Source organism: Crocodylus siamensis, chromosome 2 (assembly GCF_052110815.1).
Source record: "Crocodylus siamensis isolate JL-2025a chromosome 2, ASM5211081v1, whole genome shotgun sequence".
Classification (NCBI taxonomy): domain Eukaryota; kingdom Metazoa; phylum Chordata; order Crocodylia; family Crocodylidae; genus Crocodylus; species Crocodylus siamensis.
This window is the reverse complement of record NC_143396.1, coordinates 38750084-38765132: the sequence shown is the minus strand read 5'-3', so window position 1 is coordinate 38765132 and position 15049 is coordinate 38750084. Positions and strand designations below refer to the sequence as shown.

Genomic DNA, 15049 nt, shown 5'->3' with positions numbered 1-15049 from the left:
GGCGTAGAACACTCAGTTCTCAATAAAAGGCATTTCCATAAGAAGGTGTTCTGTTCTGAATCTGGCATATCTGGCAAGTGAGTGCACATCATGGTGGAAAGAAGGGCAGTGTACCAAGAGCTGGTCAGGAGGAGCAGCCAGCTGAGAAACCAACAGTGGTGGAGTTGCTGTATAGTGAGATTTCTGGGGGGGAAGAGGGGGGAGGAACAGGAGACAACTGACTCTAGTAGAAGGATAGGAGAGGGTACCAGGAAACAGAGAGGAAGAACTTGAACCAAGACTCCACCTTCTAGTCACTCAGGTCCTGTGTATCAAAGAGTTGTTTGTTTTCAGGCACATCTTTGCGGAAGTGGCTTCTGCACTCCTTGATATCCTCACTCATTGGCCATAAACAAGAAAAAGTGCAGGTCTATGTTGACGTCCCATTTCAAAATCCTGCCTAACTCTTGGCATTGTGAATAGGTGACTGGAGCACTACCAGAGGTCCCATTTTTGCCTTGAACCCTTTTGGATAACAGCTTCAAACCCTTGCTTTTGATACAACACTACATGCCATCCTTTGGCAACCCCTCTTCATGGCATCATGGCAACATCCTAAACACTGTGCTAGGCCTGAGCACCAGCACTCAACAGGACAAGGCAAATGAAAACTTCAGCCTGCGTACATTTAAAATGAAAAAAACAAAACAGTGACACATGGTTAGCTAGAGAAGATAGCTAGGTGACTTTGTCAGGCACTCTGATTTCTAGAGCAAGCGTACAATAACAGTACCCAGCAAGATGCTAGATTTCAACCAGGTGATATCCAGTCTCTGTGACCCCAATGCAGTAGATGTCATAGGAGGTAAACAGTTGAACCATCTAAAAAAGACACTGTGCTATGAAAAGTCTGGAGGACGAGCACGCCGATCCATACAGAAATTAATGCAATGAACCTACTCAACATGAAATCACTCACAATTCTTTTAGGCATTGTAATTCTGTAAGAGCTTGACAGATAAATCAATGGAAGAAAATGCATGATATGGACACTGCTCTTTTCATATAATGTAACCAGGTTTTCACCAATGTAAACTGCCCCTATGGACAAGCCCATAAAATGTCAAACACTAAGGATCTTTGAAAACAAGTCTACCATTGTTTCTATTCAAAAACTTTTCTTCTTGGATAAGTGCCAGGACTTGAATATTAGTTTCACACTATTATTAGCATATTAATTTATTAGATTTAATTAGTTCTACACACACACCAAAATTGTTAAGTTCTAATTGCTTTTATTCCCCTAATTGAGAGAGATACTCAAACTTCCATGAAAAAGTATTAGAAGCAAGATTTGTTTGGTGGTATCTTTTACTAAAAAGATAGGGGGAAAATGGTTTGCCTCTGATCTGGGAAGGAAGCAGATGCTGTCTAAGCTAAACAATAGGAAGAACAATTACTGTTGTCTAACCCCACATAAAGAAGTGGGAGAGGGCAGTACATCAGGGGAACAAAGAGAAGTTATCAGAAGTAGCTACAGAATTAGTTAAAGGAAACTGAAATAGGCTTAATGATGTAAAAGAATAAGACCTTATCTTCCAAATGAAAGAGAATTGTTATAATCAGTGAGGTACAGAGAAGTAAGAAGAGGGACCAGCTAAATTTAAAAAAGCCATAATACTATTGTCTGCATTACATCTATTAATTTAATGCCCAGTACAAATATGAATTTTTGTTCCCAGGCCCGTCTTTTGAGGTACTGTGTAGTTTTCACTTGAGGACAAGGATTGTGAGATCAGAGATGAAATAGCTCTTCTGTGGAAAAAATGTATTCTCACCCGTGACTGTGTATTTCTGTCCTTTATATATTTTTTTGAGAGAGTGCCCTGGAATTGCATCACAGACACAGCAAAAACAATAAAACCATCGGAAACCATGGAAGCTACCCAAGCCTATCACAGAATGGGATATACCTCATCCATGGCACCAACCCTCATGGAAACTATGTAGATCAAACTAAACAATCATGCTCCAGAATGAACTTTCATAGATCTCCATGAGGACTAATTGCCCAAATGCTTACCCTGATGCTTTGCAGCCTACATTGAGCTCTGTGCTGCTACAATTGGACTGTTACCTGTGCCCAAGTTTGTTTAAAGTTAACTTAGCTATGTCTATGGTACACTGCAGTCACAAGGCACATCAGATGAGCCCGCACGTGCCTCTTACAGCATCTCAAAACCCTTTGAGACGCTGCAAGAGGCACTTGCAGGAACAACAAACGGTTCCCCATGCTGCAAATTTGCAGCGGGGGAGCAAAGTTAGATCCCTGGATATGGTCAAACAATACACTGGGGGAAAAAACCAAACCATGCCTTGAGGCAACCAGAGGCTCAGTCATAGAATCATAGAAGTTGGGTCGGAAGGGACCTTGTAGACCTTCAAGTCTGACCCCCTGCCTGAGCAGGAGAAAAACTGGGCTTAAATGACTCCAGCCAGGTAGGCATCAGGCATCCTCTTAAAGACCCCCAGGGTAGAAGCCAGCACCACTTCCCTTGGAAGTTGGTTCCAGATCCTAGCCGCCCTGACCATGAAGTAGCGCCTTTGGATGTCTAGTCTAAACCTACTCTCTAACAACTTGTGGCTGTTATTCCTTGTTATGCCGGAGGCGCTAGGGGAAACAAGGTCTCTCCCAAACCCTTCTGGTCCCCCCTAGTGAGTTTATAGACAGTCACCAGGTCCCCCCTCAGCTGTCTATTGTGAAGGCTGAACAGGTTCAGGTCCCGCAGTCTCTCATTGTAGGGGCTGCCCTGATGTCCCCGGATCATGCGGATGGACCTCCTCTGGGCCCTCTCAATGTTGTCCACATCCCTCCTGAAGTGGGGCACACAGAACCGGACACAGTACTCCAGCTGTGGCCTGACTAGCGTCACGTAGAAGGGGAGGATCACCTCCTTGGCCCTACTAGAGATGCACCTGTGGATGCACGACAAGGTCCAGTTAGCCCTGCCAACCGTGACCTCACTGTGTCAGCCCATGTTCATCCTGGAGTCAATAATGACTGCAAGATCCCTTTCTGTCTCTGTGCTCTCAAAAAGGGAGTTTCCCATTCTGTAAGTGTGCAGCACCCTGCACTTGTCAGTATTGAAACACATCCTGTTTTTGTTAGCCCACCCCTGTAACCTATCCAGGTCTTCTGCAGTCTTCCCCTCCCTACTAGCATGCTCACCTCACCCCAAATTTTGGTATCATCAGCGAATTTAAACAGGTTGCTTTTCACCCTGTCATCCAAATCACTGATAAAGATATTGAACAGCGCGGGCCCAAGGACCGAGGCCTGGGAGGCTCCACTGCCCACTTCCCCCCAGGTCGAATATGACCCATCCACCACCACCCTCTGAGTATGACCCTTCAGCCAATCTGCAATCCATCTAACTGTGTAGGCATCAAGGCCACAGTCGCCTAGTTTTTTAATGAGGATGGGGTCGGAGACAGTGTCAAAGGCCTTCCTGAAGTTCAGAAAGACTACATCCACGGCAACACCTGCATCCAATGCTTTTGTGACCTGATCATAAAAGGCAATCAGGTTGGTCTGACATGACCTGTGCCTAATGAAACCGTGCTGGTTGCCTTTGAGCATCACTCTGAGGCCAGCCCATTGCAGATGTGCTCCATGATGATCTTCTCAAAGAGTTTCCCTAGGATTAAGGTAAGACTGACGGGCCTATAGTTGCCCAGGTCCTCCCTCCTCCCTTTTTTAAAGATGGGGACCACATTGGATATCTTCCAATCATCTGGCACCTGGCCCGAGCACCACGAGCGCTCATAAAGCTGTGCCAAGGGCCCTGCAATAACCCCTGCTAGCTCCCTCAACTCCCTGGGATGGAGAGCATCTGGACCTGCTGATTTGAACACATTCAGCCCCTCCAGAAGCTCTCTAACCCAGTCCTCCCCAACCTGAGGTCTGGAAGTGTTCCCCTCGAGTCCGTCTTGCATCACAGTGGGGAAGTCCCGGTCCCTGCACAAGAAAACGGAGGTGAAGAATTGATTAAAGACCTCCAGTCCTCCACAGAGATGCTTTGGTAGCCTGCGAGAGCATCTTTGTGGTTGACCCTTTCCCCAGTCCTGAAGCATGCTGCATGCACATGTAGGGCAGGCATTGGTGCAAGCTGCACCGACCTGGAACCAGCTTCTGCCAGGTATGTAGGGGGCTGGGGGAGGGGGGTGGGGACCTTGGGGGAGGCCCCACTTGGTCCTTTCCCTAATTCCCCTTTTGCTTTCCCCACCTGCTCTCCCAGCAGCATCGGAGAAGGAGCAGGAGGCTGGAGAGAGCAAGGGAACGTCTCCAGCTCATTTCCAGGGGCTTGTCTCCAGCCTCCTGCTCATCACCAGCCCCTGCTCATTCTCCTGCTTGTCTCCAGCCTCAGGAGGCTGGAAAGGAGCAGGAGAATGAGCAGGAGCTGGAGAGGACCGCTGGAGACAAGCTGGAGACATTCCCCTGTTGTCTCCAGCCTCCTGCTCATTCCTCTGTTGTCTCCAGCCTTGTGTCATTGTCTGCAGCCAGTCAGCAATTGCCACTGGACACTGCTGTCACTGCCAGCGGTATCTGCAAGTGGTCGCCAACAGCCTTGTGAGGCTGGAGAGACTAGGAGGCTGGAGCCAAGCCCCTGGAAATGAGTTGGAGACATTCCCCTGCTCTCTCCAACCTCCTGTTCCTTCTCTGCTGGGGGGACAAATGGGGAGCAGGGGGGATGAATGGGGGTGCGGATGAGGGGGAATGAGCCTCCTGCTCATTCTCCTATTCTCTCCAGCCTCCTGCTTGTTCTCATGCTGCTCTCCAGGCTCTGGAGGCTGGAGGAGCAAGTGGGGGAATGAGCAGGGGGCTGTAGACCAGCAGGGGGTCTGGGAGGGAGCTGGGACCCTGCAGGGAGGGTGTGGGGCACTCTGCCCTGTGGGGGGCAGGGGACCTTTAGTGGTGTGTAGAGGGTGCACACGCACCCCCTGAGCGTAGTGGCACACCCCTTCAGAAAAGGCACTGTCAAGACTGACAGCAGCACCTGTGGGCAGTTGCTGCTTGCCCTCCCCCGCCGGTGTTGTTGTCTGCAGGCAGTCAGCGATTGCCACTGGACACTGCTGTCACTGCCAGCGGTGTCTCCAGGTGGTCACAAACTCCTGGTCAGCACTCGCCACCCCTCCCCCCACCATCAAAAGTGCTAGCAGCATCTGTGAGAGCTCCCCGCTTACTGCTGCCACCATACTCCCACCGCCACCAACATTGCCATGACTCCCTAGCTGCCGGGGCCACACGGTGTTCATGTAGGGAACCCATATCTCCTAAGCAGCCCCCATACCCACAGTCCCCCCACACGTACCCACACACTGACTCGCATCCTCCCCACCCATATCCCTCCCACCCACCCTTCCCACCCTGTCCTGCAAACCCCACATCCCCCCCATCACACACCCACCATATGATAAGAAAACCAAAAGCAAACATTAAGACACAGAAATTTAGGATTTATTTATTATGATGCTAGAGACAATGGTAAGCTTCCAAATTTCTTTAACATTGTAAATATAACAATAAAACATCACTCAGCTGATCAATTCCCCCACGTGTTCTAACTGCGGAAGAATGTAGATTTTGGGGTATTTTAAAAAGTGAATCTGGGATGCTGCTTCAGCGGGCTAGATGACACTAGGGGCTAGTGTCCCCAGATACCAAGTGCCTGGGCCTCCGAAGTTCCTGATGGCAAGTAGCCCTGAGCTGCTTGCCAGGGCAGGTTTTTATACTGCTGGGGCCAGCACACGTGCTGGCCCCAAGCTTTAGCTCCCCCTGGAGGCAGATCCCGGAGGAGCCAGGCAGGCTTATTTGCGCAAGTGGCACAATTTGCTCCTCAACAAAGTGCATGTCTGGCCACGTGCTCTGAGAGAAACAGCCTTAGCTCAAATCTGTACCTTTTCTATTTGAACTGCTGCAAGCGTATGTGCTTGCATGTGTGGATGCACCCACAGTGACTGTGAAACAGCTATGTAGGCATACTTAAAGTAATTTATATCATAAAAAAGTCTTAAGAGTCCACATTTGTTTGAACTTAATATGTACTTTTTCAGAAAAAGAAATGGTTAAGAATATGTTTTAACAGGATTGCAGAGTAATTCATATATAATCCATACTACTGATAAAGATTTTGTGCAATCCTGTTTTTTCTGAACTCCTCATATTGCAAATGTTACTGCTGAACCATTTACACAAGATTACAAGCTCTATTTATATCAGGAAGTCTCAGTAAGATGTTTGTTAAATATGACTCATGAAAAGGAATTTAATAATTATTATGGTGAATCATGAGTCTACCATCATTTGATAGGTTTTGTTATACAAATGTTACATTTCAGAGAGGTGATCCGTGTCTGTATTTGATCTTTGATACCACTAAGGATCAGCATCAGTATTTCTTTAATATAAAAGAAAAATGTAATCAAAATGACTTTCTCAGTTACTGTGCAATCTGTCTACCCTATCTAGCTATTATACAATGCCTCACTGCTTCTCTTCAGGATCACACATTCAAATCTTGTCAGTTGCTAGTTCATAGCATCTCCAAAAAACAGACTTCACTCTCTACCCACATCTTCAAAACTCTCATCCAGGCCATTGTCAATGGTAAAAAGCAAATAGAACATTCTCCTCAGACTTTACCAATCTCCATCTCAGCTCAACTCTAATGACCGACTCCAACTCATGGGCAGGCACTCTAATCATGCTACTTCTCCCTTTTAGATCCCTCAAGCAGGTCCCTCTTTGCCATTAAATAAACCTCATGTCCTAAACTTTAAGTTCCCTCAAGATCTTTTCTAGCTGATCAAACGACACTCTGCCTCCCCCACTCTTACTGGGATCTATTGCCTAGCGGCCTATTTTTCTATAGCACATGTATGTTTGTCAGTGTTGGACTTTTAAGTAAGGTCCAATGCTGAAGGTTTGGAAATCCCTTTCCAAACCTGTCTGTACACCCTTCAAATCTTTGTTTTCCTTCAAATCTTCCCTCAACAACCAGCTCTAAAGAGGCATCTATATTAAACTGCAACCTGAAAGTGTCTTGGCATGGACTACTACCCCCAGTGTCCTCTCGTTTATTTCGGTCTTTAAAAAAACACCTGCTTCATTTTTCCTCTTTCTTTTTCCCTTGCCCGTATGTTAAGCATGGGGGGCCTCTACTTGCCAGAAGCAGTAGCTTTAATAGCTTCTTTATCCATAAGCATTAGGGCCTAGTCCATTTATTTTTTGCTTCATCTATTTCATATCAATGAGGATTAACACTATTCTTGTCACCATAGGATTCAAGTGACCCACCATTATTAGCAGATCTTTTATTAGAGCTATGCAGAGGATAAAAATTACATTTTGTGAAACGTTAAGGATTCTAAAATATTGGTTCATTTCTAAACAGAATGAATTCTAAAAATTGTGAAAGTCTCCACAAAGATTTTGTTTAAAAAGGCTTTGGATTAACTGAAGTGTTTCATTCACCCTTTTGGTTGTTTATGAAACAGAAAATAATTTCCAAACATTCTTTCAAAAAATGTCAAAATAAGACAATTTAATTTAACCTTGTCAGAACTCTCTCCTATTTTTCTCCAAAATATTTTCACAAGATCAACACAATTTGCACTAAGCACTGTGATTTCATGGCAGTGCATCTTCTGAATAAAAAAGATTCCACTGCAAGTCTTCCATCTAACCCTATTTTTCATCGTTACAACATAACAGAAGGAAAGAAGCTGTGGAGCCAAGAAAGGATATATATTAGCAAACTATCCAACCACACACCTAGAGCTGAACTACGCAGTAAAACCAGATGTCCATTCTCAGTTCTATAATCCATAAAACCGGCCTCCCTGCCTATTTTTTTTTAGTGCACATAGCTTTTCATGGAACACCACAGTCTAAAATCTAGTCCTTGGTAACCGATATAGGTTACTTTAAAATTTTAAAACTAAGGCACACTGACACTTCATTGGGTTAACCTTTAACATTAACCCAATGTTAACTCCTATTAGCAAAGCCTCAGAGCTCAGCCCCTAATACAATGCATCTCAGTGATGCACTCAAACCTTTTATACCACTGGACAGGAGCTAAGACAACCCATTTGATCTGTGACAAGAGTGACAGAACAGTCTCTTTGCTGAGTTCTATGAAGTACCATTGAGCTGAAGCAGAGAGGCCTTGAGGCCTTGGAAATGTATTGCTCTCTCCTCTCTGTGCTTGAGAAGCTTATTATTTAAAATGATACTAAGAACAATATAATGCATATGAAAATAATACTAAGGGGAAATCTCCTGTATCTTCTTTACAAAATCTCATTTCCCAAGTCTTTCAACAATGTTCATTAATACTCTTAAGAAATCCAGTTTTTCTCCCAAAAGTTATGTAAACCTACTGACAATGGATCCTGTTCCTTCTAAGCATTGCCTGCCAGCATTTAAATAAAACATATTAATTAGGAAATTAATAAACTCCTTGCTGTAATACATGAAACGGCTTTAATCACCAACTGCATGGCAACCATTACACCAATAATTGTAAGGGAGAATTGTGTGCACACACTACTCCTGACCTACATGAATTCAACAGATGTCATGTACATACACATTTTTCAAGAGTGGATTTGGAGAAACCTGACATTCACCTATATAACTGACAAAGTCCTTTCAAGATTATGCATTGTAGAGCAGTATACACAGTAGAAACAAGGAACAGCTAAAAATTTAAGCTTTAAGAACCAAAAACCTCAGCCACAGACTTCAAAATAACTGAGAACTGACCAAAATAAGGCCTCGTGCATCGATGTTCCATACTGCAAGTGGCACAGATTATACCATAACACTCAGGTCAGGAACTGAACATAACAGACAGAAAACAGACTGTGTCCCACAGATAAATGGGAGCCTAGCTGACTTGCATAACAATAGCAAGATTTTGTACACAATTTGCAACTTCAAAGCTAGCCAACATAAAGGCCTGAATTAAGCAGTAATTTGAGACAAACAACAACAAAATTCAATCTTCATTTTGCACAATATAGGTCATAAAGCAAACAGGAGAGAAAGCAGCAACTCCTCAAAGTACTGTTACAACCAGCCAGCACTGGAATGACCCAAAATAAGCCAGAGTTCTGGCAGCAAGAAAGGTAAAAAATTAGAAGTATTAAAAGTAAAACAAGACAGATCTGTTGTTTGTAAAAAGAGGGTAATGTAGGTGAAGTGCATACACAGTTGGTCCAATAAAAGAGACCACCCTAAGAAATCCTTGCCTCTCTCCTGAAGTGCATAAACTCATGACCAAAGAGAATGCACGTATTCCTGAAAAAAGAAATAGGATCCAAACATAACCTTTTAAAAGCAATAGCAAATGATGGAACCAGAGCATTAAAACCAAGAAATATCACTTCACATTTCAAAATACTCTCGCTCACTGTACCTGAAACTTTGCACAACTCCAGGCTAATCCAAACCCTCCAAGGCCTCCCTCTGACAAAGCTCCCTTCTTATTCCCCCTATTTTGTCATCTCTATCCACACTATTCCATATAAATAGACTTACAAGCTTCAAGAAACTTCTCAAATTCACGTACTCCATGATGCTTTCAAGACTGACCGGGCTGTGACACTGCATTATATTCTGTTATTATGACTGCTTTATACTTGTACTTTTACGTTATAAACCCTTCCCAATCAGGGATGGGCAAAATAAGGCCAGGGGGCAAGTCCACCCTGGCAAGGCATTTTGGGGGGCTACTCAGCCCAGGTATGAGGGGCAGCTCAGGTCATAGCACAGGGGGCTGGGATGGTGTGGCAGCCAGACTCCATTTCCCAGCAGCCCCTGCAGCAGTGGCTCCTGGCTGCTGGACCTGGTCCTGCTGCCTGGGCACTCCAGCCTGTCCCCCCAGCACCCACCACCAGAGGCGCTGAACAGAGCAGATGGGCACGGTCTCCATGCAGACCATCTGGGACCCTCATGGGCAGGGTATGTGACTAGGCAGATGGGATGGGGGCACAGGCAGGCAGGGAGCAGCATCCAGGATCAGGACAGGAGGAGTGGGGCCGGGATTACAGGGTAGTGACAGAAGGGGGCTGGGGCCCGGCAGAGTCGTGATCTGCTCCTCACATGCCCTTGCCCACAGAAACAGTGCCCGTTGCAGAGACGTACAGAGACCGGATCATGAGTCTGCCCCAGGCGCCAGCCCCAGCCCCACGATCCTAACCCTAGCCCTGGTCCTGCCTGCCCATCCTGTTCCCAGATACCATTCCCTGCCCACAGCCCCATCCCATCCACCCAGCCAAACACAGGGCCACTTAGGAAGTTTTAGTGAGCTGCTGCAGGTGAGGGGGTGCTGACGCAGCATGGCAGGTGTGGGGAGTGTTGACCTGGCCTGTGACAGCTCTCTAAAACTCCCTAAGTGGCCCTCCGGCCAAAATAACTGCTCACTCCTGAACTATATCCACAAAGAGACTTGCATACCTAACTGCCAGTCCTGTATCTGACATACGGCTTATAACAGTAAGGCAAATTACCAAATCACGTGTTCTACCCTAGAACAGAGGTTCTCAACTTCTCATACCAGGACCCATTTCCCAAGATTGATGGCTTGTCCCAACCCACACTACCCTGGCACTGCCAGTGCCCGACCCATAGTCCTCTCCCTCACCTCCCGGGGCCCTGTTGGTGCCCCTCAACCCCAAGCCACAGCTCCCTGACCTTGCTACACCCCCAAGCCTACTGCTGCCCCTCACCCCCAAGCCACAGCTCCCTGGCCCCCAGGGCCACGTTAGTGTTCCTCACTCCTGATCCACAGTCCCCTCCTCCCAGCCCTGCCAGAGGGGGCCCCCAGCTGCCCCAATCCTGTTTGGGCCAGAGTACAAGCAACAAGTTGGGGCCCCCGCTTGTATGCATTCTGGCCCCATGCTGCTGGCCCAGACACACAGCTCCCCACTGCAAAGGACCATCCCCACCTCCTTCCCCACTTGAAGGGCCAAGCATCTTCTCCTGACACTCCCCCTGCCCTGGCGCAGCCCTGTACCAGGCCACTATCCCCAGCACTGGCAGGCAGGCAGGCAGGCAGGCAGGGCAGGCAGGCACGCGCACACACACACACAGATGTCCCCCTGACTCCACAGAGTCCTCTGGATGTCCATCCCCTCGCTCCCCATACTTACCTGTGTCCAGCGGCTGGGGCTGTTCCCATGACCTGGCCTTGCTCTATGCTGGCTATGTGCATCTCTCCACACAGGCGCACATGCGCTCGCTGCCTCCAATTATCCCAAGCAGCAGCTTGCAGGCTAGAATGCTGCCAGCCTGCAAGAGGAAACCTGTGCTTTCATGGGTTTTTTTGGGAACACGCTCACAACCCTTTCAAATATTCCTGTGACTCATTTTTGGGTTATGATTCACTGGTTGATAAATGCTGCTCTATAAGATCACGTGTACTGGACCACAATCAATTTTCATTTGGTTCACAATTCAAATTCTGTGAAAACCAAGGCCAAAAGCAACCACTCCATAATGTTATCAAGTGTTTCAAAAGAGAAAACTTAAGGAGGCAAAAACCCCACATTACTGTGCTACATCTAAAACCCAGAACTAAAGCCCTTTCAACACGTCACATGCATTACACAATTAATGAGTTAACTGTACAATTAATTTAGACCAGCTACACCTGCAAAGTATCTATCGTGCTGCAAAAACAGCCACCCAGCTATGAAGTCAAAGCTAGAAAATGTATAATAACTTTAGAACTGGTCTAATACTCCTCACAGGTAGTTGGGTAGTCTTGTTTATGATAGATTTCCAGTGTCCATTCATTATCAAAGACAAGAATACCTGTGGGGGGACACATTTCTCACAAGAAAACCACTCTCCTCTCAGCTCTAATCCTCATTTACAATTTACAAAACACTTTTCACAGACAAGCCTACGAACTTGACTTCATCAACCTGCTGGATACAAAAAGTCATGGACTAAAATTAAACATTGGATTCATGACACATTATAACATGCCTAACATATGACTTTCCAGTACCTCTCTGCTATTTACCAGCTACATTCATTCCCCCCTAACCCCAGCCTGTCTCTCACCCACTGACTCCTCAACTTACATCTTCACTGACTGTCTGTCTTGCATACATACCAGCCCAGCCTCTGGCTTTTTTACTATTCACTCCCTCCAGGAAGAGCACACACCCACTGGTGATGCATAGTGGGTACACACGTGCACCCCAAGATTGGCTGTGCCCTGCCTGAAATGCCAGCTGCACAGACCCGGACGCAGGCTTCTGCAGCAGAGGGAGGGGCACACCGGGCTTGCAGCTGGCCTTGCAGCCAGCCCAAGCAAGTAGGTAGGGTTTCTTCTTTGGAAGCAGAGGAGGTGGAAATCAAGACCCCCACAGTGCAGGAGGGCTAGGGCTAGGGCTAGGGATAGAGATAGGAATAGGGACAGGGGTGAATAATTCGCCCCTGCCCCACTCCCTGCTGCACTGTGGGGATTGCCTCTCAACCCGGCCCAGCCAGGGCCCCATTCATCATGAATGGGGCCCCAGCCAGGCTGGGTAATGGGGCAATTGGAGCCCGGCATCTCCTGCACCTTGCTGTAGCCTTTGAAAGCAGCATGGCACCCTATGTGTGAAGTAAGGCACATGGCGCTGTGCTGCAGCACTTTCAAAGGCTGCAGTAAGGCATGGAGGCATGGAGCAGGCAGAGCCCAGCTTGCCTCGCAACTGCAGCCCTCCCTTGCCCCGTGCAAGATTGGGGGGGGCATCTGTCCCCCTTGTCTCCCCAGAGCCATGACTCTGCAGGAGCCACTGGGGACAACTTAGGTGGAGCGCAGTTGGGGTCCCAGGGACTCTGCCTCCTCTGTGCTAGAGGCACAACCAAGGCTGGCCTCGCTCCAGCTCCAAGCTCTCCCAGGCAGTGTGGGGAGGCCGCCCAGTGGGCTTGGGGACAGTGGACGCCAGCACCAGGCAATGACCCCTGGTGAAAGGAAAGTGCCAGCACTAGCCTCACTCCCTCCCACACGAGTCCTTACCCCTCCACCCACCCCTTCCCCAATGACTTTTGCATGTACTCAGCCCCCCACCCGCTCAATTTTTTTTTTCCCCTCTGCTCCCAGCTCCCCTAACCCCAATCGGCCACTGAGGGGTCAGCAATCAGCCACTGGCAACCCCCGCAGTATTAGAAGGCACCAGTTGCCCATGCACCAACTGCAGATTTAAACCCATCTTCATTTACTGTCTGTCTTGCCTGCATACCAGCCTCTGGCTCCTCTACCATTCCTTCCATCCAGGAAGAGTGCACACACCAACTGCAGATGCTTCCTCAACCTGATGAAGGGTTTTTAAACCTAAAAGCTTGCTAAGAATTTTTTTTCCAACTATTTGAGTTGGTCTAATAAAATATATAAGATTTACCCAAACAAACTTGTCTGCTTATGTCCTTAGACCAACATGACTACAACCTGTACCCCTATATTCAAGTCAGAAAGGGCATAATGCCAATAGCCGACATATCAAAAATACAATTCAATTAAATCCAAAACTGAATTTAAAACAGAAGCAAATCCTAATTGAAAATAAACTGTGCTCAGAACCCAGTACCCCAAGACCCAACCAGACACTAAGACCTAGTGTTCACCTCTTACACCGGGCCTTAGTGCTAGCCCCTTCAGCAAAACCCACGAGTGAAAACGCGGTGTAGAAACCAAACAGGAGCAGAATGGGCAGCAAGAATTCACATGTAGCTCCCTTTTTTGTACTGCCCCCCCCGCCCCACCCCACCCCACCCCACCCCTTTAAGCAAGTGCCCAACGAATCGAGGGTGTGGGATGGGACCCCAGACAGGCCTAGTCCAACACCCTGCTCAAAATGAGGCCATGTTTAAAGAAAACAGATTAGGAAGAGGCCAGAAAGCAACCAGCGGGAAGCAGAACAATTGGTTTTTAGCAACGAGGCAGATACAAAAGGATCTCACCCCCACCCCAATCCCAGCCAGCGGGGACCGGGCAGCGGCAGACCCCGGGAACCAGCGGGGGGGCACTGGGCCCTGGCCCCGCAGCAGGCAGCGGAGGCCTCGTTTCACGCGCTCCGAGCAAGACGGGCCCAGCCGCAGCGGCCCCTGCACCGGGACGCGGCCGGGGGTCCTCCCGAGCCCCGCCTGCATCGGGCGGGAGCTCACCCGAGCCTGTCGCTCCAGCTGGGAGTGGAGGCTGGAGCCCTTGAGCCTCTGCACGATGTGCGCGATGGCGAGGGAGAGCCCGCTGTCCTGGTCCAGCATCATCCCCGCGCGCGGCCGCCCAGGCCGCTTTCACGGGGGTCTCCTAGCAACCGCGGGCGCAGGTCAGGGCGAGGGCGGCTCCCGCCTCCCAGCCGAAGAGTTCCGGCGCGTCTGCCCCGCCCGCGCGCCAGGCTCCGCCCACTGGCCCTGCTGAGCCGGGCAGAGCTACTGTGGCCGGAGGCCGGCGTCTTGCCCACAGCCCTGCCCTCTTTCCCTGCCGCTGCTGTGAGCAGAAGGGCCCCGGCCAGGCCCCCAGAGGCCTCACCCCAGCCAGCCCCCAGGCGCTGTGCTGTCACACGGCCTTGGGCGCTAGTCCCCTCCGTCCCGTCACCCTTCCCTGGGGCAGCACTCCGACATCCCAGACTGGAAGGCGCCGTCTTCATATAGCAGACGGACTTTAGCTTAATGCCAGTGACTGAAGCAAGCATGTGCGAATCAGGAACCCTAGGTTCTGCTCTTGGCTTTCCCAGGGCCACGCCAGCCCTGGTAAGGTTGCCAGCCCGCCAGGGTTGCCCTGGCCTCTCCAGGAGTATTGTAAAAGTCTAGGTCTCTCCGCCTGTCCCTAATGCTTTATTCGCGCTCTGACTGGCTGTTTCAGTCAGCCAATCAAAGTGCTCCAAGCGCGGGGGAGGGCTGCCATGATGCCGAAGCTGAACCGAGGACTGGGCAGAGGGTCAGGAGCCGAGGCCGCCTGGGGCGTGCATCCCGCTCCCTGCAAGAGGCAGAACAGCGGCAGCATGG

The 15049-nt window shown here is 48.8% G+C and overlaps 1 protein-coding gene across 3 annotated transcripts in view; it reads right to left on the bottom strand.

Annotated features, from left to right (window-relative positions):
* Positions 1-14408, bottom strand: part of TBC1D19 (TBC1 domain family member 19) — a 113554-nt gene extending 99146 nt beyond the window's left edge. The window contains exon 1 of one of the 3 annotated variants that reach the window (XM_090035728.1): positions 14210-14408. In XM_090035728.1, coding sequence (XP_089891854.1) covers positions 14210-14311 — 102 coding nt within the window. In that variant the 5' untranslated portion in view covers positions 14312-14408. The other 2 variants (XM_090035729.1, XM_090035727.1) reach the window with 2 other exon arrangements.
* Positions 14409-15049: the final 641 nt, after the last annotated feature.